This window comes from Pyrus communis, chromosome 5 (genome assembly GCF_041283825.1).
Source record: "Pyrus communis isolate YQ-2024b chromosome 5, ASM4128382v1, whole genome shotgun sequence".
NCBI classification, from domain to species: domain Eukaryota; kingdom Viridiplantae; phylum Streptophyta; class Magnoliopsida; order Rosales; family Rosaceae; genus Pyrus; species Pyrus communis.
In genome coordinates this window covers 13,894,463-13,922,268 of record NC_142569.1, presented here as the reverse complement: position 1 = coordinate 13,922,268, position 27,806 = coordinate 13,894,463, and the positions used below count along the sequence as shown (strand labels likewise).

Sequence of the window (27,806 nt, the reverse complement as noted above, 5' to 3'; positions counted from 1 at the left end):
AGTTCTTAACATTGAGGGTACTTTTCTTCCTGATCCAACACACTATCAAAGTTTGGTTGGAGCATTGCAATATCTGACCTTCACTACATATGTCCATTTTGGCATGGTAAAACGCATTCTGCAATTTTTGCAAGGGACTTTCAATTGTGGTCTCACATATACTTCAGGAACTTCAATGACATTGAATGCTTTTAGTGACTCAAATTGGGCTCCTGATTTGAACACTAGACGGTCAATTACAGGATATGTGGTTTATTTGGGGGACAATCCTGTCTCTTGGCAATCCAAGAAGCAAGCTTCTGTTTCAAGGAGCTACTGAGGCAGAGTATCGAGCTTTTGCTCATACAACTGTTGATATAGCATAGATCAGATTAATTCTTCGACATGTCCATGAATTCATATCATCTCCTCCCTTGATTCATTGTGATAATCAGTCAGCCATAGCCCTTAGTTTGAATCTGGTTCAACACTCTCGAATCAAACATTTGGAAACTGACTTCCATTTTGTCCGAGAGAGGGTCTAGAAGGGAGATCTAGTGGTTCAATATATTTCAATGTGTTCACGAAAGGTTTACATCGTCCTGATTTCCTTCGCCACTATTTCAATCTTAAGCTGGCCTATCCCAGCTAAGATTGAGGGGGTGGGGTGGGCATTGGATATAGTTGCCAAGTCATTCAAAGTGCCACATCAGCAGTGGCTTAGGAGATAAGTCATTATATGGTTGAACCGATTATATAGATCATAAATAGCATTCTCTCCTTGTATTAGATAAGTGATTGTAATAATTGTTTCTTTGTGAAATATATCAGAAATAAATCTTTCTTTCTCCCTAACTTCTCTCTATGTTCTTCAAATTTGCAATTCCTCCATGAATGTTAATAGTTTTCCCTGAAAATGGTGGAGTGGGCATATATAGCAGAACAAGAACCTTAAAACAATGCAACTATAAAAGTACCTCACAAATTTAAAATTGTAACATGATGATTTTACATTTGTATGTTGAAGAAAAGCAGGTCCAAACGAGCATAACTCATATATCTATACTATTATTAAGAAAACTCTTCTTGTCAACCTTTTGAGAAAATGACAATTATATTCCTATTTTTTATATTTTACCCTCACTTTTACTACACAATGTTTACATAAGAAGGATAAAACAGTAATTATGTACCTTTTGATAAAATGACAATCATATCCCCATTTTTCCTATTTTACCCTATATTAAGAAAAAATATACATCATCATTGTCTCATACCTTTTTTTTTTTTTTACTACATCGATATTTTTACACTAAAGAGATGAGGAGTTTGGCAAAGTCACACAACAAGATTCGAACTTAAGACCTCTCACTTCCAAATAAAGAGGGGCCCCATACTCTTTTTTTAAATTTTAAAAACTAATCACTCCTGAATCAAAAACAAAAAATAAAATGAAATTGTTCTCATCTGCTAGTGTAATAATAATGTTAATTGCTGTACACAAAAGCGGATAATTGCAGAAGGGTGCTGGCCATATACTAATACCTCTCACCTTTTATTCAGGTCATCTCAATCATCTCTCGAGCAACAATAAGTTCGCCTTTACAGTCACCGTCGCCATTGTCTGTAGGCATCATCATCCCATCTTCGATTGTGAAGTTATATTTCTCCCCAATGGCTCTTAGAATCTGGTATACGTCCAAAATAGTTGGACTCTCCTTTGAAGTCTTCAGGGGCTTTAGGGCTGATTTGGTATTGCTGTGCTTTGAAAAAAAGCTGATTCTGCTGTGCTGTGAGAATAAGCGGCTGTGAAATAAAGCAGCAGAGTGTTTGGTAAACTTTTTTGTAAAACTGCTTTTGAAAAAAAAAAAGCAGTATTATAGTGTTTGGTAAACTTTTATGTAAAACAGATGTGAAAAAAAACCGATTTTTCAAAGCTGGGTTTTGCAGCTTCTTGTTTTTGGCTTTTTTTCACCCAAAACTGTGAAAAACAGCTGAAGCTGAATGTTTACCAAACACAAAAACAGCTCCCAGCTTTTTTTGATACCAGCTTTTTTCAGAATCACCTCAGTACCAAACCAGGTCTTAGAAATGTGGGTAGCTCTCTCACCGGTCACCTACTCAAGAATTACAGTTCCGAAGTTGTAAACATCTCCCTTTGTTGGGTCTTCTGTTATTTCTTGAGCTCTTATCATTGTTGAATTTATTAATATAGTTCGAGAGAATTGTTATTAGCACTCCAAAAATCTCATTCTACACTCCAAACTTTCTATATTAGGAAAGAAAAATACACTTGTGAGGAGTGTAGAATGAGATTTTTGGAGTGCCAATAACACTTCCCTACTTGCAAAGTTTGTTTCATTTATTAACATATGTCAATTGTGAAAAATTTCTCTTATAAATTATGATTTGCAAATTTTAGGGACAAATGAAAGCTGGGCAGGGAGGCAATACTAGTTATCAGGTCAGAGAGATGCCTGGCCGAATTGATCATGTGCATATCTTCAAGGGGCACAATTGTGCTATCATACTTGCAAAAAAAATTTTAGCGTGCCAATCACACTTCACCTGATATTACTAATCCCCTTGTTATAATATGAAAAGAAAATAAGTTACAACTTGCTTCCAAAATATAAATATATATATTTAAGTTACAACATATCATGAAACTAGAATACCGTGTTGCTGGCTACCTCAGCTTAAATCCTCGATAAAAGACCCACAAACTACGTACACTGGGAGCTCTTGGAAGGAAAAAAACAGAAGGACAAAGGAAAAGCAAATCCAAAACCAGCTGCAGCTGCTATCACAACACTGTGCGACTTCAAAACCTTAACTAGACCAATGGACGTCTTCACTTGAGACGACCGGCAAGGTGTCAGCGTGCCCCCGCAGAGTCCACTATTGTTTGTTGTAATAAAAATAGTAGCAGTACCAAAGTCTGCGACTTGACCAGACAGAAGATTGTTGGCCACGGTAAATCTTGTAAGCTTAGAGAGCTGGCTAAGTTGTGGAGGAATTTTACCCGTAAACTTATTGTTATCAAGCATAAGCACATTCGTATAGGTACAATTGGAAAGATTTGCTGGGATTGACCCGGAGAAGCTGTTGGATGAGAGATCAAGATAAGGAACCGAAGGATCTACCAATATCAGTAGGACGAGGTCCGTTAAGCTTGTTTCTTGAAAGATCTAGGCCTGTTAAGCTTGTGCAGTTTGCTACACCCTGAGGAAACTGGCCGTTGAGTCCCAAATCCGAAAGCTTGATATTTAAAACTTTGCTCTCGTGAGGGTGCCAACACTCGATTCTAATAAAGTTACAAGGGAAACCTTCAGTCTTGCTGCTGAAATCACATGAAGAGTTTAAGTAGCCTAAAGGGTCGTTAAGCGAGTCTTTGATACTTTTTAAGCAATTGATGTCGCTTGTGACAGCAAAGCAGAAGCTACAACTAAGCAATAACCAGAACACAACACCAACAAAAATTCCAAGATGTTGTGCAGGACTGAACAGCGTAAGAATTAAGAAAGCCATGCATGCATCAAAATATAGCCTAAAGATTTTGTTATGTGATTAACGAAGCTGATGATCAGAGCGAAATGAAAGATAGTACTGAAGCTTCAGAAACTATCTAGCTTTTTATGACACTTAGATCAAAGAACCCATAGAAGGGGTTGTTTGAAATTTCAATCGACAAGAAAATGCACATGGAAAAATGAAAAAGTTCAACTCACTTTAGTCCCAGTCTTTGTAAGAGATATACAAAAGAGTGATTTATACGTCCGTTTGGTGTCATTTGTTTCTTCTAGTAAACAAGTCCGACTGGTCCTGGCAAGTCAGGAAACGAGAAGAAACCTAACATGTACCATGGAGCTAATGATTTCGAAAATATGGTGTGTGCCTGTGCGTATGTGGAATAGGTTTGATAAAGTGAGTGAGGGCAGGAAAAGCTTATCAGGGCGTTTTAAGGGCCATTCATCTTGTGACGCTTAGAGGAGATTCTTAGGCCATCTCCAACCGAAGGATCCAGAGGGCCGAAAATAGCCCGAAAACCGGTTGGCCCAACCCAGCCACTCAGCCCTAGGTCGGGCCACAAATTCAAAACCAACGGCTAGCTGACGTCAGTTACCGTTGGATTTGAATTTTTTTTTTTTCGGCCAACATTTTTTAAAAAAATTTAAAAAAATTCTTAATTTTTTTCCTATAAATATCTAAATCATTCCTACACCATTTGTCATATAATTTTCACCATTCCATACTATCTCACTTCATTCTATTTCAATTCTTCACATTCCATTTTCTTACCTCTTCGAATAATCTTTCCTTCAATTTTTTCAATAATTTTCAAATGGTCTCATCTGCAATGAAAGGTAGGGCTTGAACCCGAAAAGAAGATGAAGTTCTTTGCAGGTCTTATAGATGGGTCTCAGAAGATAGTGTGAGGGGGAGTTCTCAAACAAGTGAAGGTGTTTGGACTCGTGTGTCCAAAAAATACTATGAGTTCTACGAAGGCACCATTTCATCGAATACCCGAAACCACGAGAGTTGTTCTTCAAGATGGTAGAAACATTTTCATCCAAGTTTGAATAAATGGCATCAAGCACTGTTAGCAGCCACAAGTAAACATGAAAGCGGCACCAATTACTACGACGAAGTAAGTGTTTTCACAATTTATTTTAAATATTTAATTATATTACATTTAATTTCATAAATTAATTTCCTTTAATTTTTGTAATTATATTTTCTAGGTACGCCAAACAGAGGAATTGTATATGGAGGGTAGCTCGAAATCCTTTTAGCATCACGGTTGTTGGGAAATTTGTAAAAGGTGGGTGTTATTTGAAGATCCACCTCAACATAGAGTAGGTCCTACACCGGTGTTCGGAACTACATCCTCAGCTATAGATGGGGATGAAGATGGATCTCCTAAAGTTCAAGAAATAAGGGTAGAAAATCCGTCTTCGGGTGAAGGTGGGACGAAACAAGGCCTGAAAGTTGAAGGAAAAAGGCAAGGCAAAGGATGATTACGCCGCTCAACAGGAAGTGGCGACGTCATTGCGATTAATGGCAGAGCAAAATATCATTGCCGCGGAAGAAAGGAACTGTAGGCATGAAGAACGGGCCAAACAAATACAAGAAGAGATGGATGATACGACTATGCAAAGGAACACTTCGGATTACACTCCAATAAGTAAGGCCTATTTTGATAGGAACAAGAGGGAAATTATGGCCCAGCGACAGTTGTTTACCTCCGACTATACACCTACAATGGCGGACGATGAAGATGATGATGATTATAGACTTTAAATTTAAGTAGCTGTAATTTTTAAATTTAAGTCCTTATAGTTTTTAAATTTTCGTTGTAGTTTTTAAATTTAAATTGTTGTAGTCTTTAAATTTAAATTATGTTTGGCCCTATAGCCTTTTGGACCTCGGTTGAAGATGGTTTTTTGTTACAGGGTTATGTTTGGCATGTGGCCCTCTGACCCCTTGGTTAGAGATGGTAAGAAATATGACCTTGCACTGTTCATTAAAATAGTAATTTCTTGGAGTGCTATAGGGTCAAAGAGAGCCCTTTGGTTTTGCTTCGGTTAGACATGGCCTTACATGTTACTCAAAGTATATCCCTATCACCAACCTGACAACTAGTAATCTCATGTATTCAAAGGTACGACTGGACAAAGAATCACCAGTTGGTGTACTTGTCAATACGTTGGGTCCAAAAAACTGATTTGGTCTCTCTAACATTACTCTTTATCATATAATAGTCATCATACAACTCAAAACCCTCGACCCGCTTCGAGTTGTCTCTCTCTACAACTTTTATTTACTTTCTTTCAGATCAAGTTAGGTTAACTTGGGACCTCTTCCAACGCTGAAAAGAGAGAGTACCACCAATAGCTAGTTGGCATATATCAGAGCTTAAGATCATATTACCTAACTGAAACCACAAAAACCCTAGCATTAACTAGTTAAGTAGACCAAATTTAAAGAAGAAAACGGGACAAATTCAAACGCTAGCGACAGAACATGAACCCAATACCATGACCGATTATGTGACCTCTCTAACATTAGTCGCGGGTATATAGTAGTAATTTGTCTTACTAGACAAAGCACTCAACAGCTCTGGCAATGCATGACGCACTAAACACTTCGCCAATGCGTCTGAGTTCTCGTTTCAACTTCTATTTACTTTCTTTCCAAGTTTCCCATCGACTTAGGTTTGGGTAAAAAAACAGTCAAGAAACAAAATTCTCTGAAAATGGTGCTGAAAAGCAGATAATGAGATGTGGCAGGGACGAAAAAGAGATGATAACACAAAAGAGAATGAAGAACAGAATCTTGGTGTCGTCTTCCTTCTATAGGAATAATACATTCAATACAAATGCAACTTCACACCTCACAAATTTACTGAAAGGTTGTTCTAATGAAGAACATTAAACAAGTTGGGTCATAAGGGACTCGCCTTACACATTAAAAGATTCTAACATGACGATTATACATTTGTATGTCGAAGAAAAGCAGGTCCAAACGTTAACTCAAGCATAACCATATATGTATAAATAATGCTTATCACAGTACACAAAAACAGATAATTACATAAGGGTACTGGCCACATGCTAATATACTCTTACCTTTTTCAGGTCATCTCAATCATCTCTCGAGCAACAATAAGTTCGCCATTACCATCACCATCGCCATTGTCTGTCGGCATCATCATGTCGTCTTCGATTGTGAAGTTATATTTCTCCCCTATGGCCCTTAGAAGCTGGTACACTTCAAACATAGTAGGCCTCTCCTTAGCAATAGGCCCCACACAGTTGCACGCAACTTTAAGAAACTGGAAAAGCTCCTCATTCACACCCTTCCCAACCAAAGATTTGTCGAGCGCATCCTGGAGTTGAGCTTTGCCTGACAGCTGTGTAATCCATTCCACCAAATTTCCTTTGAAGTCTTCAGGGGCTTTAGAAATGTGGGTAGCTCTCTCACCGGTCACCAACTCAAGAAGTACAGTTCCGAAACTGTAAACATCTCCCTTTGGAGTGGCCACTAGAGTTCGTGCATACTCGGGAGCAACATATCCCAGATCCCCAAACTCCCCATTCACAAACGTACTCAAATGTGTATCAATTGGATTCATGAGCCTAGCTAGCCCAAATTCAGATATTCTGGGCTCAAAATCTGCATCCAGTAAGATGCATTTGGAGCTTATGTTTCGGTGGATAATTCGAGGATTGCAGTTATGGTGGAGCCATGCTAATCCTCTGGCTGCCCCTATCCCAATTTTTAGCCTAGTTGGCCAGTCCATAATCTTTGCACCTTCAGCATCTGCAGGATGTAGCTGATCGTGGAGGGTACCATTAGGCATGTACCTATAGACCAATAGCCTTTCCCTCTTTGCCGTGCAAAAACCTAAAAGAGGAACCAAATTACGGTGCCCTATATTTCCCAAAGTAGTCATCTCAGACAGAAATTCTTTCTCAGAATGTTGAGATTCCTGCAACCTCTTGACCATAAGTGGAGTGCCATCATCGAGCACTGCTTTGTACATCGTTCCAGTTCTTCCTGTCCCAATGATATTGTCTTTGCAGAAACTGTTGCTGGCCCTCATGAGATCACTCAGCTTCATTTTAGAAATCGACTTCTCAAACATGGAAACCTGGAGTAAACTAGCTTAATTAGAATGCAATACGATTCAAAATTTCAAACTACCAGAAAAGGAAACGTAAATTTGAGTATTTAAAACCAATAAAACATATAGAGAGAAAGAAAGAGAAAAAGAACCAATAAAATTATCATTATATGTAAATATTAATTTGTTTCTAACAAAATATGCTCTGTAATAGCTTGCCTTGATGGCTTTCGTTTTCTTCAAACTCTTAGCCCACTTGTTCCCTTCAGGGTCCTCTTCCTTCTTCTTTGCAGACACTCTACGCACAAAGAACAACAAGGCAAATACCACAATTAGTGCTGCAAACGTTGCACCACCAACACCAGCTGCCACAATAATTACACTGTTAGACTTCTTTTTAACTCCCCGGCACAGATCAAGAGGCTTCCCACAAAGTCCAGCATTGTTTGCGTAACTTTCTAGTGTAACTGCACTATTGTTACCAAAGGATGGGACTTGGCCAGACAGCTGATTGTTTGCCACGCTAAATGTTTTAATCCTACCGAGCTGACCAAGCTGTAGAGGGATGCTACCGTTGAACTGGTTGCTGTCAAGCTTAAGCACATTCAGATAGCTACAATTGGAAAGATTTGTTGGGATGTGCCCTGAGAAGCTGTTAGATGAAAGATCAAGAGTTGTAATGAACGAAATAATTCTACCAATATCTTCAGGAAGAGGTCCACTGAGCTTGTTGCTCGAAAGATCTAATCCTGTTAAGCTTGTGCAATTTGCTACACTCCGAGGAAACGGACCCTTGAGTCCCAAATCCGAAAGCTTGATATTTAAAACTTTGCTTTCGTGAGGGTGCCAACACTCGATTCCCAGAAAGTTACAGATGAAACCTTCGGTCTTGTTGTTGAAATCCCATGAAGAGTTTAAATAGCCTAAAGGATCCTGAAGCGATGCTTTTAGACTTTTCAAGCAGTTTATATCACTCTCAACAGCAAAGCTGAAACTACAACTAAGCAATAACCAGACCACACCGCCAAAGAAAATACCAGGATCTCGTCCATTCAACAACATATACATCGAAAAAGCCATCAAAAATCACCTAAATTCGCTATTTATTGTTACCAGAACTCAATATACTGAATCCACACTCCAGCAATAGTAACACCAAGCCCTGAAACAAATTCAAAAGCAACAAGAAATGAACCCAAATCAGACCAACAAACACTCAAGTTTTACAAAAATTTAGCCTTAATTAACACCAAATTTGGGAACAAATTATGAAAACAACACAGGAAACAAAACCCAATTCATCATCTCTCTACCAAAAGGTGCAAATACAGGTGTAAAAAGCAACAATTTAATTGATGAAACATGCAAATTCACAAAATACAAACTAGAACAAACACACAGAAAGTTCAAAGACCTTACTTGATCCAATTGAGTTGACCCAAGTCTCCAGAAACACAAACTTATACACATATATATACATACAAAAATCCAGCTAAAAGTTTAAAGCTTTGGGAAAATTTCAAAAAACCCACCTGAGATAATTCACTTGCAGAAAACACAGATGAATCGAAGAGCCCGGAGAGGGGTTCTTGAATCCACAAAGCTTCCTTCTTTTTCCACAAAGACGAAGACTTCCAGAGTCAACAAAAACGCAAGTGCACCATACGATTTATATAAATAATACCCAATAATTTTTTCGGGAAAATTGGAAAAAGGGTGTGTGAATGCGAGGTGGATTTAGCAGGAAAAAGGAAAACAAGGTTTGGATGGGATGGGATTTGAGAAGAAAAGAGAGGAAATGAGAGAGGGTCGACGGGTCAAAGAAGGCACGGCCATCTTTGTCAAACTTAGCGACGACTTGGGGAATGCTGTAGTGCTTTTGGCTCAATGGACTCTTGACCTTGAGAGAGTGCTTGACTGCTATTTACTGTTTAGAAGTGTGTTGCTATTGGTTAATAGACCGTTAACAGTATGAAAAGCTTCAGCCTTTTCTGTGCGTTTGTGTTCAACCACTCCTTTTTCTCCATGGATAAAACTATGGAACAACGCGTCATTCAGAGAAATGTGATGCTATTAATTTACGCTCAACGTTATTGAGTTATAGGTTAAACCAAATTTAATTGAGCTTTTTCGTATTTAGAGAATGAATTTATAAGGAAGCTCAAACGCAATTGCGATTTGCTAGACCTTATAATTCAGAGGGTCACTATCATAAGGACGTAAACCTTGTAACTTAAAAGACAAACGTCATTCAACCAAAAATATGGCAGTGGAGCACTTCATGAAACTAATATAAGTATTAATGAACAGACATATGCATTATAAGATGAGTAATAACACATGTCGAAGTGACGATGACAACAAAAAAAAAAGTTATTCATTAGATTTATTACAAATAGGTTCATGAGATTCAAAAGTAATTTCCTTTTTACTGCACTAAGATTCACAAAGTAAAGTTTGTAAGGTTTTTTGTTTTTTAAGGAGTAAAGTTTGAAACTTTGAACTTGAATGAGTAGCTACTTGTTAGAAGTGAATGCAATTTATGGTTGAGTGAGGGCAGTTCGACATTTTCTACGGCATCCATTTCCCCAGCTAACATTTTTGTACTTTTTATGAAAGATATTTGTTTCCTTCATCTCTTTGTATTCATGAAGTGGAACAAACACATGTTATGAAATTAATTTCAGCTTGGACATAATTTCTTTTGTGTTTTATTTATTAACAAATTGTCGTCCAAGAAATTCTAACTTAGAAATCTCCGTCAACATTGCGAATATTAGGTTGCTGGACCAAATAATTATATGTAGGACATATTACCTTTTGTCAGCTAATCTTGAACAATTAATACTTTTAATATAACTTTTTTGTTTTGGGACAAAACTCCAATTAGATCAAATTTTAAGGACCAATATTCCAATTTCTCTTGAAACAAATATTCTATTTGGTTACACATATTTATAGGTTTAACATTTGCGATAAGCTTGTAGCTTTAATGGTTCAGAACATTTACATTTACATGTGCACTCCAAGTCTAGGTTTTATTTCCCATATTGCTTATATGTAAAAAAAACGATTTTATTTCATTAAGAATTTGGTGTGATAGAATGCCAACGTGACTTGCATGCCATTCTTTATGAAAAAGAAAAGGTCATTCCTCGTGTTTTATTTATTTATTTGTTGGCAATGCTTCCCTCTTGTTTAAAGGTAGAGTTTTCTCACAAGTGAGACTCTTCGTGGATTCTATGTTATTTTTATTTTTTACACAATATTTTATAATGTTGGTATGGAAAATGACGTTAAATTGTGAAGTGACAAAGAATTCATAAAGTGTCTCATTTTGAGAGAATTTCTTTGGCATTTCTCATAAAGATATCAACCTCATCCTCATTGATGGTTAACTACATTTCTACAATTAGTTGCTCTTGCCATTAATCCTCATTAGATATTAATAGCGTTTACCCACACAAATGACCCATTGAAGCATGAGAAATTCGGAATTTATTGGATGAGTATTTTCAAACGACAACATTTATTATGTTCATGTCTCCCCTTAAAGGGAATGCGCAATAAAACTCAATGTGATGAACCGTTGAGGAAATGAAATAAAACAATTTTGTTCTCCTAGATTTTGTAGGAGGTTATTTGACTTTTGGGATGGTTTAGTTGCGATCCTTGATCCTTAATTGTTATAGACTCAAACATTACAGCATCTCTAAAGGAGATGTCAAATATAGTATGTCAAAATTTTACTTGATGGCTGATGTGTCAAATTGAATACAAGTGCTAAATTTTCTTCTTTTTCAATGAATGTGTCAAATATTTATTTTATTATTTTGTTGGGTCTAAAGTTACATTAACTATTAAAAAAAAATCAAAATTAGTTTTAGTTTTTATTCTATTGGTTGTTAATGAGATCCATGCATTAAAAATTAAATTAAATTAAATTAAATTAGTTTTAGTTTTCATTCTTTTGTCGTATGTTGATGATATAATCATCACATGATCTAGTTCTACACAGGTTTAATCGGTGATAGAAACTTTGGCTGAAGTCTTTTGTCTCAAAGATATGGGTAAATTGGCTTACTTTTTGGGACTTCAAGTAGAATATAAGTCCAATGGTGATATATTTGTTAATCAGGCTAAGTATGTGAAGGATTTTATACATAAGGCTGGGATGGATGACAGCAAGCCTTGTTCAATACCTTGTAAACCTAACAACCAAGTTCTTAACACTGAGGGTACTCTTCTTCCTGATCCAACACACTATCAAAGTTTGGTTGGAGCATTGCAATATCTGACCTTCACTACATATGTCCATTTTGGCATGGTAAAACGCATTCTGCAATTTTTGCAAGGGACTTTCAATTGTGGTCTCACATATACTTCAGGAACTTCAATGACATTGAATGCTTTCAGTGACTCAAATTGGGCTGCTGATTTGAACACTGGACGGTCAATTACAGGATATGGGGTTTATTTGGGGGACAATCCTGTCTCTTGGCAATCCAAGAAGCAAGCTTCTGTTTCAAGGAGCTACTGAGGCAGAGTATCGAGCTCTTGCTCATACAGCTGCTGATATAGCATAGATCAGATTAATTCTTCAACATGTCCATGAATTCATATCATCTCCTCCCTTGATTCATTGTGATAATCAGTCAACCATAGCCCTTAGTTTGAATCTGGTTCAACACTCTCGAATCAAACATTTGGAAACTGACTTCCATTTTGTCCGAGAGAGGGTCTAGAAGGGAGATCTAGTGGTTCAATATATTTCAATGTGCTCACGAAAGGTGGACATCGTCCTGATTTCCTTCACCATTATTTCAATCTTAAGCTGGCCTATCCCAGCTAAGATTGAGGGGGTGGGGTGGGCATTGGATATAGTTGCCAAGTCATTCAAAGTGCCACATCAGCAGTGGCTTAGGAGATAAGTCATTATATGGTTGAACCAATTATATAGATCATAAATAGCATTCTCTCCTTGTATTAGATAAGTGATTGTAATAACTGTTTCTTTGTGAAATATATCAGAAATAAATCTTTCTTTCTCTCTAACTTCTCTCTATGTTCTTCAAATTTGCAATTCCTCCATGAATGTTAATAGTTTTCCCTGAAAATGGTGGAGTGGGCATATATAGCAGAACAAGAACCTTAAAACAATGCAACTATAAAAGTACCTCACAAATTTAAAATTGTAACATGATGATTTTACATTTGTATGTCGAAGAAAAGCAGGTCCAAACGAGCATAACTCATATATCTATACTATTATTAAGAAAACTCTTCTTGTCAACCTTTTGAGAAAATGACAATCATATCCCTATTTTTTATATTTTATCCTCACTTTTAATACACAATGTTTACATAAGAAGGATAAAACAGTAATTATGTACCTTTTGATAAAATGACAATCATATCCTCATTTTTCCTATTTTACCCTATATTAAGAAAAAATATACATCATCATTGTCTCATACTTTTTTTTTTTTTTACTACATCGATATTTTTACACTAAAGAGATGAGGAGTTTGGCAAAGTCACACAACAAGATTCGAACTTAGGATCTCTCACTTCCAAATAAAGAGGGGTCCCATACTCTTTTTAAAAATTTTAAAAACTAATCACTCCTGAATCAAAAACAAAAAATAAAATGAAATTGTTCACACACACAAAGTGTGTGCTCATATGCTAGTGTAATAATAATGTTCATTGCTGTACACAAAAGCGGATAATTGCAGAAGGGTGCTGGCCATATACTAATACCTCTCACCTTTTATTCAGGTCATCTCAATCATCTCTCGAGCAACAATAAGTTCGCCTTTACAGTCACCATCGCCATTGTCTGTAGGCATCATCATCCCATCTTCGATTGTGAAGTTATATTTCTCCCCAATGGCTCTTAGAATCTGGTATACGTCCAAAATAGTTGGACTCTCCTTTGAAGTCTTCAGGGGCTTTAGAAATGTGGGTAGCTCTCTCACCGGTCACCTACTCAAGAATTACAGTTCCGAAGTTGTAAACATCTCCCTTTGTTGGGTCTTCTGTTATTTCTTGAGCTCTTATCATTGTTGAATTTATTAATATACTTCGAGAGAATTGTTATTAGCACTCCAAAAATCTCATTCTACACTCCAAACTTTCTATATTAGGAAAAAAAAATACACTTGTGAGGAGTGTAGAATGAGATTTTTGGAGTGCCAATAACACTTCCCTACTTGCAAAGTTTGTTTCATTTATTAACATATGTCAATTGTAAAAATTTTCTCTTATAAATTATGATTTGCAAATTTTAGGGACAAATGAGAGCTGGGCAGGGAGGCGATACTAGTTATCAGGTCAGAGAGATGCCTGGGCGAATTGATCATGTGCGTATCTTCAAGGGGCACAATTGTGCTATCATACTTGCAAAAAAAATTTTAGCATGACAATCACACTTCACCTGATATTACTAATCCCCTTGTTATAATATGAAAAGAAAATAAGTTACAACTTGCTTCCAAAATATAAATAAATAAATATATATATATATACACATATATGTTACAACATATCATGAAACTAGAATACCGTGTTGCTGGCTACCTCAGCTTAAATCCTCGATAAAAGACCCACAAACTACGTACACTGGGAGCTCTTGGAAGGAAAAAAACTGAAAGACAAAGGAAAAGCAAACCCAAAACCAGCTGCTGCTGCTATCACAACACTGTGCGACTTCAAAACCTTAACTAGACCAATGGACGTCTTCACTTGAGACGACCGGCAAGGTGTCAGCGTGCCCCCGCAGAGTCCACTATTGTTTGTTGTAATAAAAATAGTAGCATTACCAAAGTCTGGGACTTTACCAGAGATTGTTGGCCACGGTAAATCTTGTAAGCCTAGAGAGCTGGCTAAGTTGTGGAGGAATTTTACCCGTAAACTTATTGTTATCAAGCATAAGCACATTCGTATAGGTACAATTGGAAAGATTTGCTGGGATTGACCCGGAGAAGCTGTTGGATGAGAGATCAAGATAAGTAAGGAACGGAAGGATCTACCAATATCAGTAGGACGAGGTCCGTTAAGCTTGTTTCTTGAAAGATCTAGGCCTGTTAAGCTTGTGCAGTTTGCTACACCCTGAGGAAACTGGCCCTTGAGTCCCAAATCCGAAAGCTTGATATTTAAAACTTTGCTCTCGTGAGGGTGCCAACACTCGATTCCAATAAAGTTACAAGGGAAACCTTCAGTCTTGCTGCTGAAATCCCATGAAGAGTTTAAGTAGCCTAAAGGGTCGTTAAGCGATTCTTTGATACTTTTTAAGCAATTGATGTCGCTCGTGACAGCAAAGCAGAAGCTACAACTAAGCAATAAACAGAACACAACACCAACAAAAATTCCAAGATGTTGTGCAGGACTGAACAGCGTAAGAATTAAGAAAGCCATGCATGCATCAAAATATAGCCTAAAGATTTTCTTATGTGATTAACGAAGCTGATGATCAGAGCGAAATGAAAGATAGTACTGAAGCTTCAGAAACTATCTAGCTTTTTATGACACTTAGATCAAAGAACCCATAGAAGGGGTTGTTTGAAATTTCAATCGACGAGAAAATGCACATGGAAAAATGAAAAAGTTCAACTCACTTTAGTCCCAGTCTTTGTAAGAGATATACAAAAGAGTCCGATATATTGTCAACACGTAAATTTAAGTAAATGTAAGAGTGATTTATACGTCCGTTTGGTGTCATTTGTTTCTTCTAGTAAACAAGTCCGACTGGTCCTGGCAAGTTAGGAAACGAGAAGAACCTAACATGTACCATGGAGCTAATGATTTCGAAAATATGGTGTGTGCCTGTGTATGTGGAATAGGTTTGATAAATTGAGTGAGGGCAGGAAAAGCTTATCAAGGCGTTTTAAGGGCCATTCATCTTGTCACGCTTAGAGGAGATTCTCAGGCCATCTCCAACCGAAGGGTCCAGAGGGCCGAAAATAGCCCGAAAACCGGCTGGCCCAACCCAGCCAGTCAGCCCCGGGCCAGGCCACAAATTCAAAACCAATGGCTAGCTGACATCAGTTGCCTGGATTTGAATTTTTTTTTTTTTTTTTTGGCCAACATTTTTTAAAAAAAATTAAAAAAATTCTGAATTTTTTTCCTATAAATACCTAAATCATTCATACACCATTTGTCATATAATTTTCACCATTCCATACTATCTCACTTCATTCTATTTCAATTCTTTACATTCTATTTTCTTACCTCTTCCAATAATATTTCCTTCAATTTTTTCATTAATTTTCAAATGGCCTCATCTGCAATGAAGGGTAGGACTTGGACCCGAAAAGAAGATGAAGTTCTTTGCAGGTCTTATAGATGGGTCTCGGAAGATAGTGTGAGGGAGAGTTCTCAAACAAGTGAAGGTGTTTGGACTCGTGTGTCCAAAAAATACTATGAGTTCTACGAAGGCACCACTTCATCGAATACCCGAAACCACGAGAGTTGTTCTTCAAGATGGAAGAAACATTTTCATCCAAGTTTGAATAAATGGCATCAAGCACGGTTAGCAGCCGCAAGTAAACATGAAAGCGGCACCAATTACTACGACGAAGTAAGTGTTTTCACAATTTATTTTAAATATTTAATTATATTACATTTTAATTTCATAAATTAATTTCCTTTAATTTTTGTAATTATATTTTCTAGGTACACCAAACGGAGGAATTATATATAGAGGGCAGCTCAAAATCATTTCAGCATCACGGTTGTTGGGAAATTTGTAAAGGGTAGGTGTTATTTGAAGATCCACCTCAACATAGAGTAGGTCCTACATCGGTTTTCGGAACTGCATCCTCAGCTATAGATGGGGATGAAGATAGATCTCCTACCATTCAAGAAACAAGGGTAGAAAATCCGTCTTCGGGTGAAGGTGGGACGAAACAAGGCCTGAAAGTTGAAGGAAAAGGACAAGGCAAAGGATTATTACGCCGTTCAACAGGAAGTGGCGACGTCATTGCGATTAATAGCAGAGCAAAATGTCATTGCCGCGGAAGAAAGGAACTATAGGCATGAAGAACGGGCCAAACAAATACAAGAAGAGATGGATGATAGGAATATGCAAAGGAACACTTCGAATTACACTCCAATGAGTAAGGCCTATTTTGATAGGAAAAAGAGGGAAATTATGGCCCAGCAACAGTTGTTTAACTCCGACTATACACCTACAATGGCGGATGATGAAGATGATGATGATTATGGACTTTAAATTTAAGTAGTCGTAATTTTTAAATTTAAGTTACAAGGTTATGTTTGGCATGTGGCCCCTTGACCCCTTGGTTGGAGATGGTAAGAAATATGGCTCTGCACTGTTTATTAAAATATTAATTTCTTGGAGTGCTATAAGGCCAAAGAGAGCCCTCTGGCCCTGCTTCGATTAGATATGGCCTTACATGTTACTCGAAGTATAACCCTATCACCAACCTGACAACTAGTAATCTCATGTATTCAAAGGTACGACTGGACAAAGAATCACCAGTTGGTGTACTTGTCAATACGTTGGGTCCAAAAAACTGATTTGGTCTCTCTAACATTACTCTTTATCATATAATAGTCATCATACAACTCAAAACCCTCGACCCGCTTCGAGTTGTCTCTCTCTACAACTTCTATTTACTTTCTTTCAGATCAAGTTAGGTTAACTTGGGACCTCTTCCAACGCTGAAAAGAGAGTACCACCAATAGCTAGTTGGCATATATCAGAGCTTAAGATCATATTACCTAACTGAAACCACCAAAACCCTAGCATTAACTAGTTAAGTAGACCAAATTTAAAGAAGAAAACGGGACAAATTCAAACGCTAGCGACAGAACATGAACCCAATACCATGACCGATTATGTGACCTCTCTAACATTAGTCGCGGGTATATAGTAGTAATTTGTCTTACTACACAAAGCACTCAACAGCTCTGGCAATGCATGACGCACTAAACACTTCGCCAATGCGTCTGAGTTCTCGTTTCAACTTCTATTTACTTTCTTTCCAAGTTTCCCATCGACTTAGGTTTGGGTAAAAAAACAGTCAAGAAACAAAATTCTCTGAAAATGGTGCTGAAAAGCAGATAATGAGATGTGGCAGGGACGAAAAAGAGATTATAACACAAAAGAGAATGAAGAACAGAATCTTGGTGTCGTCTTCCTTCTATAGGAATAATACATTCAATACAAATGCAACTTCACACCTCACAAATTTACTGAAAGGTTGTTCTAATGAAGAATATTAAACAAGTTGGGTCATAAGGGACTCGCCTTACACATTAAAAGATTCTAACATGACGATTATACATTTGTATGTCGAAGAAAAGCAGGTCCAAACGTTAACTCAAGCATAACCATATATGTATAAATAATGCTTATCACAGTACACAAAAACAGATAATTACATAAGGGTACTGGCCACATGCTAATATACTCTTACCTTTTTCAGGTCATCTCAATCATCTCTCGAGCAACAATAAGTTCGCCATTACCATCACCATCGCCATTGTCTGTCGGCATCATCATGTCGTCTTCGATTGTGAAGTTATATTTCTCCCCTATGGCCCTTAGAAGCTGGTACACTTCAAACATAGTAGGCCTCTCCTTAGCAATAGGCCCCACACAGTTGCACGCAACTTTAAGAAACTGGAAAAGCTCCTCATTCACACCCTTCCCAACCAAAGATTTGTCGAGCGCATCCTGGAGTTGAGCTTTGCCTGACAGTTGTGTAATCCATTCCACCAAATTTCCTTTGAAGTCTTCAGGGGCCTTAGAAATGTGGGTAGCTCTCTCACCGGTCACCAACTCAAGAAGTACAGTTCCGAAACTGTAAACATCTCCCTTTGGAGTGGCCACTAGAGTTCGTGTATACTCGGGAGCAACATATCCCAGATCCCCAAACTCCCCATTCACAAACGTACTCAAATGTGTATCAATTGGATTCATGAGCCTAGCTAGCCCAAATTCAGATATTCTGGGCTCAAAATCTGCATCCAGTAAGATGCATTTGGAGCTTATGTTTCGGTGGATAATTCGAGGATTGCAGTTATGGTGGAGCCATGCTAATCCTCTGGCTGCCCCTATCCCAATTTTTAGCCTAGTTGGCCAGTCCATAATCTTTGCACCTTCAGCATCTGCAGGATGTAGCTGATCGTGGAGGGTACCATTAGGCATGTACCTATAGACCAATAGCCTTTCCCTCTTTGCCGTGCAAAAACCTAAAAGAGGAACCAAATTACGGTGCCCTATATTTCCCAAAGTAGTCATCTCAGACAGAAATTCTTTCTCAGAATGTTGAGATTCCTGCAACCTCTTGACCATAAGTGGAGTGCCATCATCGAGCACTGCTTTGTACATCGTTCCAGTTCTTCCTGTCCCAATGATATTGTCTTTGCAGAAACTGTTGCTGGCCCTCATGAGATCACTCAGCTTCATTTTAGAAATCGACTTCTCAAACATGGAAACCTGGAGTAAACTAGCTTAATTAGAATGCAATACGATTCAAAATTTCAAACTACCAGAAAAGGAAACATAAATTTGAGTATTTAAAACCAATAAAACATATAGAGAGAAAGAAAGAGAAACAGAACCAATAAAATTATCATTATATGTAAATATTAATTTGTTTCTAACAAAATATGCTCTGTAATAGCTTGCCTTCTTCTTTCTTCTTCTTTGCAGACAATCTACGCACAAAGAACAACAAGGCAAATACCACAATTAGTACTGAAAATGTTGCACCACCAACACCAGCTGCCACAATACCAACACCAGCTGCCACAGTATTTACACTGTTAGACTTCTTTTTAACTCCCCGGCACAGATCAAGAGGCTTCCCACAAAGTCCAGCATTGTTTGCGTAACTTTCTTGTGAAACTGCACTATTGTTACCAAAGGATGGGACTTGGCCAGACAGCTGATTGTTTGCCACGCTAAATGTTTTAATCCTACCGAGCTGACAAAGCTGTAGAGGGATGCTACCTTTGAACTGGTTGCTGCCAAGCTTAAGCACATTCAGATAGCTACAATTGGAAAGATTTGTTGGAATGTGCCCTGAGAAGCTGTTAGATGAAAGATCAAGAGTTGTAATGAACGAAATAATTCTACCAATATCTTCAGGAAGAGGTCCACTGAGCTTGTTGCTCGAAAGATCTAATCCTGTTAAGCTTGTGCAATTTGCTACACTCCGAGGAAACGGACCCTTGAGTCCCAAATCCGAAAGCTTGATATTTAAAACTTTGCTTTCGTGAGGGTGCCAACACTCGATTCCCAGAAAGTTACAGATGAAACCTTCGGTCTTGTTGTTGAAATCCCATGAAGAGTTTAAATAGCCTAAAGGATCCTGAAGCGATGCTTTTAGACTTTTCAAGCAGTTTATATCACTCTCAACAGCAAAGCTGAAACTACAACTAAGCAATAACCAGACCACACCGCCAAAGAAAATACCAGGATCTCGTCCATTCAACAACATATACATCGAAAAAGCCATCAAAAATCACCTAAATTCGCTATTTATTGTTACCAGAACTCAATATACTGAATCCACACTCCAGCAATAGTAACACCAAGCCCTGAAACAAATTCAAAAGCAACAAGAAATGAACCCAAATCAGACCAACAAACACTCAAGTTTTACAAAAATTTAGCCTTAATTAACACCAAATTTGGGAACAAATTATGAAAACAACACAGGAAACAAAACCCAATTCATCATCTCTCTACCAAAAGGTGCAAATACAGGTGTAAAAAGCAACAATTTAATTGATGAAACATGCAAATTCACAAAATACAAACTAGAACAAACACACAGAAAGTTCAAAGGCCTTACTTGATCCAATTGAGTTGACCCAAGTCTCCAGAAACACAAACTTATACACATATATATACATACGAAAATCCAGCTAAAAGTTTAAAGCTTTGGGAAAATTTCAAAAAACCCACCTGAGATAATTCACTTGCAGAAAACACAGATGAATCGAAGAGCCCGGAGAGGGGTTCTTGAATCCACAAAGCTTCCTTCTTTTTCCACAAAGACGAAGACTTCCAGAGTCAACAAAAACGCAAGTGCACCATACGATTTATATAAATAATACCCAATAATTTTTTCGGGAAAATTGGAAAAAGGGTGTGTGAATGCGAGGTGGATTTAGCAGGAAAAAAGAAAACAAGGTTTGGATGGGATGGGATTTGAGAAGAAAAGAGAGGAAATGAGAGAGGGTCGACGGGTCAAAGAAGGCACGGCCATCTTTGTCAAACTTAGCGACGACTTGGGGAATGCTGTAGTGCTTTTGGCTCAATGGACTCTTGACCTTGAGAGAGTGCTTGACTGCTATTTACTGTTTAGAAGTGTGTTGCTATTGGTTTATAGACCGTTAACAGTATGAAAAGCTTCAGCCTTTTCTGTGCGTTTGTGTTCAACCACTCCTTTTATCCATGGATAAAACTATGGAACAACGCGTCATTCAGAGAAATGTGATGCTATTAATTTACGCTCAACGTTATTGAGTTATAGGTTAAACCAAATTTAATTGAGCTTTTTCGTATTTAGAGAATGAGTTTATAAGGAAGCTCAAACGCAATTGCGATTCGCTAGACCTTATAATTCAGAGGGTCACTATCATAAGGACGTAAACCTTGTAACTTAAAAGACAAACGTCATTCAACCAAAAATATGGCAGTGGAGCACTTCATGAAACTAATATAAGTATTAATGAACAGACATATGCATTATAAGATGAGTAACAACACATGTCGAAGTGACGATGACAACAAAAAAAAAGTTATTCATTAAATTTATTACAAATAGGTTCATGAGATTCAAAAGTAATTTCCTTTCTACTGCACTAAGATTCACAAAGTAAAGTTTGTAAGGTTTTTTGTTTTTTAAGGAGTAAAGTTTGAAACCTTGAACTTGAATGAGTAGCTACTTGTTAGAAGTGAATGCAATTTATGGTTGAGTGAGGGCAGTTCGACATTTTCTACGGCATCCATTTCCCCAGCTAACATTTTTGTGAAAGATATTTGTTTCCTTCATCTCTTTGTATTCATGAAGTGGAACAAACACATGTTATGAAATTAATTTCAGCTTGGACATAATTTCTTTTGTGTTTTATTTATTAACAAATTGTCGTCCAAGAAATTCTAACTTAGAAATCTCCGTCAACATTGCGAATATTAGGTTGCTGGACCAAATAATTATATGTAGGACATATTACCTTTTGTTAGCTAATCTTGAACAATTAATACTTTTAATATAACTTTTTTGTTTTGGGACAAAACTCCAATTAGATCAAATTTTAAGGACCAGTATTCCAATTTCTCTTAAAACAAATATTCTATTTGGTTACACATATTTATAGGTTTAACATTTGCGATAAGCTTGTAGCTTTAATGGTTCAGAACATTTACATTTACATGTGCACTCCAAGTCTAGGTTTTATTTCCCATATTGCTTATATGTAAAAAAAACGATTTTATTTCATTAAGAATTTGGTGTGATAGAATGCCAACGTGACTTGCATGCCATTCTTTATGAAAAAGAAAAGGTCATTCCTCGTGTTTTATTTATTTATTTGTTGGCAATGCTTTCCTCTTGTTTAAAGGTAGAGTTTTCTCACAAGTGAGACTCTTCGTGGATTCTATGTTATTTTTATTTTTTACACAATATTTTATAATGTTGGTATGGAAAATGACGTTAAATTGTGAAGTGACAAAGAATTCATAAAGTGTCTCATTTTGAGAGAATTTCTTTGGCATTTCTCATAAAGATATCAACCTCATCCTCATTGATGGTTAACTACATTTCTACAATTAGTTGCTCTTGCCATTAATCCTCATTAGATATTAATAGCGTTTACCCACACAAATGACCCATTGAAGCATGAGAAATTCGGAATTTATTGGATGAGTATTTTCAAACGACAACATTTATTATGTTCATGTCTCCCCTTAAAGGGAATGCGCAATAAAACTCAATGTGATGAACCGTTGAGGAAATGAAATAAAACAATTTTGTTCTCCTAGATTTTGTAGGAGGTTATTTGACTTTTGGGATAGTTTAGTTGCAATCCTTGATCCTTAATTGTTATAGACTCAAACATTACAGCATCTCTAAAGGAGATGTCAAATATAGTATGTCAAAATTTTACTTGATGGCTTATGTGTCAAATTGAATACAAGTGCTAAATTTTCTTCTTTTTCAATGAATGTGTCAAATATTTATTTTATTATTTTGTTGGGTCTAGAGTTACATTAACTATTAAAAAATAATCAAAATTAGTTTTAGTTTTTATTCTATTGGTTGTTAATGAGATCGATGCATTAAAAATAAAATAAAATAAAATATATTTGACTCCTTTTTTATTTGCTGTAAAAAAATGCACCTAGAAAGTAAGGAGTCAAATGACTCACATGCCACATCATATATGGCATATCCATTGGAGAATACTTAATTGTCTTTTAATCCTATTTAGCATATTTGACATCTTCTTTGGAGATGGTCTTATACATTTTAAGTTTTTTTTTTTTTCCTGAAAACTCTAACATGCCATAAAGAATTATTCATAGCTATAAAACCATCTCTTAAAAGTCGTATCGAAACGCCCAAAGGAAAATCTAAGGAATCTCATAAATCAACTTTGTGATATACTCAACTAGGGGTATCATAGTAGCCCGAAGGCATAACCATCTCCCGGAGGTGAAGCTGTACGACACTGGGTTACGCTAGTGAAGAAGCATGGTAGGCCCCATCATCCGAATATGAAGTTGTACGACTCTAGGTTACTCCAGAGAAGAAAATATAACTATAAACATAACACACTGACACTAGTTGTGGCTAGTGAAGCTGTCTAACACTGGTTTCGCCAGTGAAGTTGGGAGTATGTCATAAATATCTTCAACTGTGTCCTATGGCCATAGGCGTATACATACTCAGGTTGTGTGTATGTGATGTATGATAACCTACTTGATAAGGGTAGAAAACATATCTCAAAATCTCATATCAAACTTAGGATCCAAATCTCATAAATCCAAAATAAATCATTTTGGTAAATCCGTAGTATTTCATGTACGAAAATCCAATAATTCATGACATAAAACATAAAATCATGGAATCATGCTTTCCGTAAATGCAAGCCTAGCATTTACTCACTGAACTTGCGAGGCCGCAGCCGTTCGAACTAGGAAAATCGGAGTCTCCGATAGTAATCGTACCTAAGCATAATATAAGCCTATTAGTAAAAACTCAATTAAAACATTTAAATTTGGAGAAATGGACGGCGGACCCAAAAAGTCAATTGAGACACCGAGCTGGTTAACTACGCTAAAACTTCGGAATCTCACTCAACGAATGTCAAAAATGAACTCAAGGAGTCAAAATTAGCCTAGGAATGTTTTCGGGAAAATTTCATAAAATTCAACACAAGCAATATTCCAAAGAATATTCCAGGAAATATACCAAGAATATTCCAAATCCATATGGGAATTGGGTCGGGCCGAATCCCAGGTCGGATCTAGCCTATGAATCTGGGCTTAAGCCAGTTTCACTAGTTGGGTTGGAACAATGGCCCAAAGGTTTGAGCCGAAATGGATTCGGTTTTGGGTACGGGTCGGATCGACCTGGTTGGGCTCCCCGGTCGCCAGACCCAACGAAGGAGAAGGCCAAATTTTGGCCGGAGAATTCCCCGAGCCCTAATTAGCTTCAAAACTTAACCATTTTCTACAATTCAAAAGGAAAAAATGAAATTAAGAACACCAGGAACAAGAATATACCATTATGGTCCCCCGTCGTGGCCGGAGTTGGTCGGAAATGGCCTACAAACATCTCGGCTTCGCCGAAATATGGTAAATAACTTCCACGAGTTATCTATATACCATTTCATCGTTAAAATACACAAGGAACTCAAAACTCACACCAAAAAGTTAATAAAATTGGGTTTTGAGCGTTATCGATCCTTACCTAAATCGAAATAAAGTCGTGAATTCGTCAAGCATCCCGTTTGATGTCAAAGCTAATCAATCGGAGGATTTTCCACAGTTTAGTCATTAGTTATAGATTTAGGGATAGAGATAGGACAAGGTGGAGGGTTGGGTTGTGGTGGCAGTGCTCCCCGGAGTGGCGAGGCATGGTCTCTAGGTCTCAGCACTGGTGTTGCAGAGAAGGAAGCTGAGAGATAGGGAAAAAGAGTCATGAGAGAGGAAGAGAGAAGGCCCACAATGGTGGTGGTGTGTAGTGCTCGCCAAAAAGAATGGCGAGCAGGTGTCCAATATGTATGTGTATGTGTGCTCGGGGAGAAGAGTGACATAGAGATGATGGAGAAAGTTCGAGAAAGTTCGAGAGTATTGGGGAAGAGACACGGGAAATAAGGGAAAGTGGGGTGTGTGTCCCACAGGGAACAAAACAAATTAATAATATAATAATATCAAATAATATAAAACAATAATTTCAAAAATTAAACAAATCTTTCGGATTCGTAAACCCTTAATATTCGGGGACGGGTCGTTACATCAATTCACCAATATCATCATGCAATCAAGTTCTTTCAAAACAACAGTTTTTATCTTGATATTTTTGTAGCCCTAATAGCATGAACATTCACCATTATACATGACCCAACTTTACGTTTTTCGAATTTTAGATTCTACATAAATTGTGTATGCATTATATCCATAATTGTTGAATTATGTGAATTTGATATTGCCATGAATTGCATCAAATATATGTCCATGCATTAAAAAAATTTGGGTTTCTTCGAACTTGAACCCGTAAGCAAGCTGAGACCATAGAGTCCCCATAGTCCACAAACCCAGAACCCGAAGCCATCACTAACATCACCACTGATTTTCTGAGAAAAGCATGGCCTGCAACCATCACGGCTGCCATTCCTGACAACCTGGAGTCGTCTCCGTCAAAATCATGGCCGAGTGAAACACCAAAGTCTAAAGGGCTAGTGTTTTGGACCAGAAGAACATCTCCGCCGTGTGCTGGGTGTGTTCGCCGGGGAAGAACACCGAACTTGTCGCTTCTGGTGGTGGTTTGAGGTTATGGTTCATTGTAGAACCTCTTCCTAGGTGACAGAGAGTGAAATCTTGACGTCGACAAACCAATAATATTTCATCCAGGTCGAGTCAACGGGTCACTGGATTGGTAAACGGGTCAGATTTGGTTGGGTTGGGCCGAGTCACTAGATTGGGCTGGGTTAGGCCAAGTCACTAGATTGGGCTAGGTTGGACTGAGTTAAACTAGGTTGGGCTAAGTTGGATCTGGTTTTGATCTGGTTTTTGGGTTGCGGATTGAGTCGACTTGGTTGGGCTCGCGGTTCATCAGACCCAACGACGGGGAAAGTTAAATTTTTGGCTGGTAAACTTTCCCGCCTCCGATTTGGTTCAACCTTAACTAAACCTAGCCTATAATATATGGAATTGAAGCTTAAGAAGAAAGGAAAAGAAATATACCATCACGAGGTCCTGCAGTGGCCGAAGTTGGCTGGAAAATGGCTCGAAAGCCGTGGGGTTTCTCGCCGAAAATTGGGCAATTTCCCCCATGTTGATTCCCACATCAAAATGTCACCAAAACAACTCAAAATTACCCTAATCGTACTCTAAAACGTGATCTAATAAGGTTTAAAGAGTTTTTGAAGCTTTCCCTCATCGAAAATGGTGAGAAATCATTGGAGAATTTCTTGAATAATGGCGGTGCCACTGTGCAAAGAGAGAGGAATCGTCTTCGTCTTGGAGTTCGTGGGTCCGACTTCGATCGGTAGGGAAAGGTTAGTGAAGGTGGTGGTACGGTGGTTGCCGGAGTGGGGAGGCCAAAGGCGCCTTGGTGGTTCTTGGTGAATAGAGAATGAGGAAGAGAGTTTGAGGTGAGGGGTGAGAGAGAGTGTGAGGGAGAGATGCGAGAGAGACATAGTGAAGAGAGATAGAGGGTTGAGATATTTGAGTGAGATAGGGCGAGAGAGATAAGCTCCGGAGAGATTTCGGGAAGGGGACACGTGGTGCAGAAAGAGATGAGATTTTGGGTAAGGTATGGGCCCCATGGGCTAGAAATATTAATATAATATTTAAAATGTCTAATTAAACATTTAAAATAATAATAGAAAACAATAATGACAGTAATTTCAAAAAAAAAAAATCTTTCAAATTCGTAAACCCGTAATATTTGGAGACGGGTCGTTACTGTACATAATAATAGTAATTTCAAATAAACAAATCTTTCAAATAAACCCATAATATTTGGGGACGAATCGTTACAGTAGGAACATATGAACGTGAAGTTCATAATTATTTCGAAACTTTAAGTTTCTAAAAACATGCCTTGTTTGAAAACCTGAAGTTTTCCTTAAAAACATCACACATGAAGACCTGAAACTTTTTCATGTAAATTTATACCAATACATGTCTATTAGAACCTGAATGTTCTACTCTTATGTGAATTTATTGATTTTTCTCCATTACATTAACCACATCTTGTCCATTTATTTTGTGATAGGAACATGTCGAATTTGAACAAACTCAATTTTATCGCTTTGGAGGTCTCTAGACGAAACTACCTCAAGTGGGTCCAAGATGTGAAGCTCTACCTCACCGCAAAGAATTTGTGTCCCATTATTGAAGATGAAATGGACAACCTGGTTGGCGAAGTTGATAAAGCCACTGCCATGATCTTCATCTGAAAACTCATTCATGATCCACTGCAAACCGAGTACCTTGCTGAGAATGATCGACAAGCACTTTAGGTTGTTTTAGCTGATTGTTTTTATCACCAAAAGGACATCTTCTTGCCTGAAATAAAACATGACTGGCATCATTTGCGCTTCTAAGACTTTAAGTTTGTGAATGAATATAATTATGAAGTTTGTCGAATCCGATCACTTCTCAAGTTTTGTAACGAAACCTTGACCGAAGAAAACCTTCTGGAGAAGACCTATTCGACCTTATCTGCTACCAATATTGTCCTGCAACAATAATATAGGGCTCAGAAGTTCACTAAGTTTTTGGATTTGATCTCTGTTCTACTTCTCACTGAAAAGTAGAATCAATTGTTGATGAAAAATCATCAAGCTCACCCTATTAGGGCGACTACTGTGCCTGAAACACAGTATAGCATGAATTAACGCCCAAAATGCCAACATAGGCGTGGTAGGGCGGCCAGAAGTCACCTCGTCAAGGTCAACAGAGCCAAGGCCCATCTAA

General features: G+C 37.6%; 2 protein-coding genes and 2 pseudogenes across 2 annotated transcripts; all 4 read right to left on the bottom strand.

The window, feature by feature from the left end:
* Positions 1-2,551: 2,551 nt before the first annotated feature.
* Positions 2,552-3,629, bottom strand: LOC148696829 (uncharacterized; annotated as a pseudogene).
* Positions 3,630-6,304: 2,675 nt separating this feature from the next.
* LOC148696828 (probably inactive leucine-rich repeat receptor-like protein kinase At5g48380) lies at positions 6,305-9,731 on the bottom strand. The gene is made up of 3 exons (XM_088694480.1): positions 9,142-9,731; positions 7,829-8,771; positions 6,305-7,636 (listed from the first exon to the last, which is right to left on the bottom strand). The coding sequence occupies exons 2-3, from the start codon at positions 8,687-8,689 to the stop codon at positions 6,617-6,619; spliced, it is 1,881 nt and encodes a 626-aa protein (XP_088550606.1). The 5' UTR covers positions 8,690-8,771; positions 9,142-9,731; the 3' UTR covers positions 6,305-6,616.
* Positions 9,732-14,166: 4,435 nt separating this feature from the next.
* Positions 14,167-15,173, bottom strand: LOC137724821 (probably inactive leucine-rich repeat receptor-like protein kinase At5g48380; annotated as a pseudogene).
* Positions 15,174-17,747: 2,574 nt separating this feature from the next.
* LOC137725656 (probably inactive leucine-rich repeat receptor-like protein kinase At5g48380) lies at positions 17,748-21,010 on the bottom strand. The gene is made up of 3 exons (XM_088694479.1): positions 20,556-21,010; positions 19,257-20,185; positions 17,748-19,093 (listed from the first exon to the last, which is right to left on the bottom strand). The coding sequence occupies exons 2-3, from the start codon at positions 20,101-20,103 to the stop codon at positions 18,060-18,062; spliced, it is 1,881 nt and encodes a 626-aa protein (XP_088550605.1). The 5' UTR covers positions 20,104-20,185; positions 20,556-21,010; the 3' UTR covers positions 17,748-18,059.
* Between the last annotated feature and the right edge of the window lie 6,796 nt (positions 21,011-27,806).

Excerpts from the sequence above, each read along its gene's own strand:
- LOC148696828 (XM_088694480.1), bottom strand. The coding sequence starts at position 8,689 with ATGGCTTTTTCGATGTATATGTTGTTGAATGGACGAGATCCTGGTATT. Across the intron at positions 7,637-7,828 it reads AGAAAACGAAAGCCATCAAG|GTTTCCATGTTTGAGAAGTC; the intron begins GCAAGCTATTAC and ends AGTTTACTCCAG.
- LOC137725656 (XM_088694479.1), bottom strand. The coding sequence starts at position 20,103 with ATGGCTTTTTCGATGTATATGTTGTTGAATGGACGAGATCCTGGTATT. Across the intron at positions 19,094-19,256 it reads AGAAGGCAAGCTATTACAGA|CTAGTTTACTCCAGGTTTCC; the intron begins GCATATTTTGTT and ends ATTCTAATTAAG.